Raw genomic sequence first — 2,605 nt, 5'->3', positions numbered from 1 at the left:
AATTTTGTGGAATATCGATCTGATAATCTTTGGGATCGCCCTTCGTTCTGTCTCGGTGTTATAAGGATAAGTTCAGCGGTGTTGTGATATCGTTGTCTTACTAGACGGAAAAACGTAACCAGATATGGGCAGCTAGGAAGTTGTTAGAGTGAGGATAGTAAAGGACCGAATGCGGGCCCGAGGAGGCTGTTATATTGTCAGCAAATCTCAGCAATATGCAAGAAAAAAGGGTTTAAGGCGGCTATTGGTGCTTCAGATGTCAAAGTGCATGGTGGGTCGTGGAGGTGCCGGAAAGGGGGACCCAATCTACGGCAAAGCGGGCACCGGTGCACCACCCGTGGGCACCAAGCAGGGACCCCTATACTATTACATAATACAGTTTGCAGCACGTGCTCTCATGGCAAGGCCGGCGAGTCAATTCTTCAGTGATATATCCGTTATAGTGGTTCCCGAAACGCCCTCCCCTTTAAGGACACATTGCAACTTTCTCACACTAGAAGCTAAGGATATAAGTGGATCATGCTTTGCCTGATATGTGATAGTGTACTCTAAAATACTTTCCAATCATCGGCGCCATAGTTTAACTATAGCAATTACCAGTACGGTATCGCTCATTGTAAAGACCTTGCTACAATCTTATCACAGCGAAAATGGCTCCCTACCCATACAGCATGTGGAAGAGCGGCAATGAATTTTATCCTAAAAGTTTGATACGCTCCCAGTGATCGTGTGAAGACGATATGACTTCATGCTGACACAAGCACAAGCATCAGCCGAAATTCTTTACCTCAATACTCCCGCTTGAACCACCTCAGATGTAGCGCAATCAAGATGACAGGCACAACGCTAACAATCTCACCCAATCCAGCATACTGCGGCGGAATCCGCACGTCGACGAAGGCACCCGCGGCCAACAATATAGCGAACAAATTGTAGACAAATGACCAGGCGAAATTGAAGAAGATTCGATGTAACGCCGCTTTCGACAGATCCAGCAGCACCAAAATCCCACCCAGGTATGGGCGCACAAGGACGACGTCGGCAGCAGTCTGCGCCACGTCGCTGCCACTATTCATGTGCACGCCGATGTCAGCTTGAGCAAGCGCCACCGCGTCGTTAGTCCCGTCGCCGCAGAAGATAACAACTTTCTTCTCATCCGTCATCAGGTTCTTAAGATACACCTGCTTATCGCCAGGCGTGCATCTAGATCTCACATGGCTAGCCGGGATTCCCAGCTTGGTAGCAACAGCTTCGACGGCACCAGTATCATCGCCGCTGACTATCGAGATAGCGATGTTGCGCTTTTGAAGCTCAGTAACGACGGAATGGGAGTCTGGGCGGAGGCAGTCGGAGAGGCCGAAGACAGCGATGAGTTGGTCGTTTATCGCTACGCCGAAGACGGTGAGACCTTTGGCAAGGAGATCTTGGACCTCTGGGAGAGTCTCGGCTGAGAGCCAGCGGGTATTGCCGCAGCGAACGTTCGCGCCGTCAAAAGTGCCTTCCACGCCTTTACCGGTGACTGATTTGGAGTCTCCAATCTTGGCAGCATCAACACCCCTTTCTTTGAGATAAGTTGATATTGCGGCGGAGACGGGGTGTTTGCTGTCGCAGGTCAAGCCGAGAGTGATGGATTCAACGAGGTCGTCCTTGTTGGAAAGATAGACTGCTTCTGCGACAGACAGTTCACCTTGAGTAAGGGTGCCGGTCTTATCAAAGACGACGTGGGAGACATTGCGGGCAGTCTCGATTGCCATTGCTGACTTGAAGACAACACCATGCTTTGCTGCAACGCCTCCAGCTATGACAACGACCATGGGAACGGCCAGGCCGATTGCGCAAGGACAGGAGACGATGAGGACCGAGATCGCGTATGTGATGGCGTTCACCACTGCACGGCCGCTGTTTTGGTGTCGGACAGAGATGCCAATGGCAACCCAGATCGCGAAGGTTACGATTGTGAGGGTCAGGATGACTGGAACAAAGTAGCTGGCGACAATGTCCACAAGTTCTTGGGTCTTCGGTTTGGAGAACTTGGCTTCGTCTACCATGGCCGCAATCGTGCTAATCGTGTTGTTGCCAGGGAGATGTGTCAGGCGGACAACGAGGACACCTGAGCCGTTGAGCGAGCCTGCGATGACGGCAGAGCCTGGGTGTTTTTCGACAGGCAGGGATTCGCCGGTCACCATAGACTCGTCGACCTCCGTCATGCCAGAGACAATCATACCGTCAGTTGTGATCCGAGAGTCGGGCGTGACTTTGAACAAGTCGCCATACTGCAAAAGACGAGCATCGATCTCTTGATCACCACGGCCATCTGCGTCGCACAGCACGGCCGTTGCTGCCTGGAGAGACCTAATGGAGACCGACTCCACTGCCCTCTGTCTTGCAAACGCGCTGACCCAACGTCCAAGCATGATCAAGGTGACGAGCAAGGTGCTGGTTTCGAAGAACTCCCCGGTCGGCAGCGGACGACCAGCCACCTGATAGGCAAACGAGACGACGGAGAAAACATACGCAGTTGAAGTGCTGAGGACGATGAGCAAGTCCATTTCAATGACGTGAGTGAAGATGAGAGCTCTCAACGCGCTGGGGTAGAACGGGCCCG

The 2,605-nt window shown here is 52.2% G+C and overlaps 1 protein-coding gene across 1 annotated transcript; it reads right to left on the bottom strand.

Moving 5' to 3' along the window:
* Positions 1-556: 556 nt before the first annotated feature.
* Positions 557-2,605, bottom strand: PV06_11717 (copper-translocating P-type ATPase; the record flags this gene model as incomplete). The annotated part of the gene is made up of 1 exon (XM_016413429.1): positions 557-2,605. A coding segment is annotated over one exon (1,817 nt), but the record flags the coding sequence as incomplete, so codon positions are not given.

This window comes from Exophiala oligosperma (genome assembly GCF_000835515.1).
Source record: "Exophiala oligosperma strain CBS 72588 unplaced genomic scaffold supercont1.55, whole genome shotgun sequence".
NCBI classification, from domain to species: Eukaryota; Fungi; Ascomycota; class Eurotiomycetes; order Chaetothyriales; family Herpotrichiellaceae; genus Exophiala; species Exophiala oligosperma.
The sequence above is the reverse complement of the archived record's forward strand: the minus strand, read 5'-3'. Positions and strand labels throughout refer to the sequence as shown.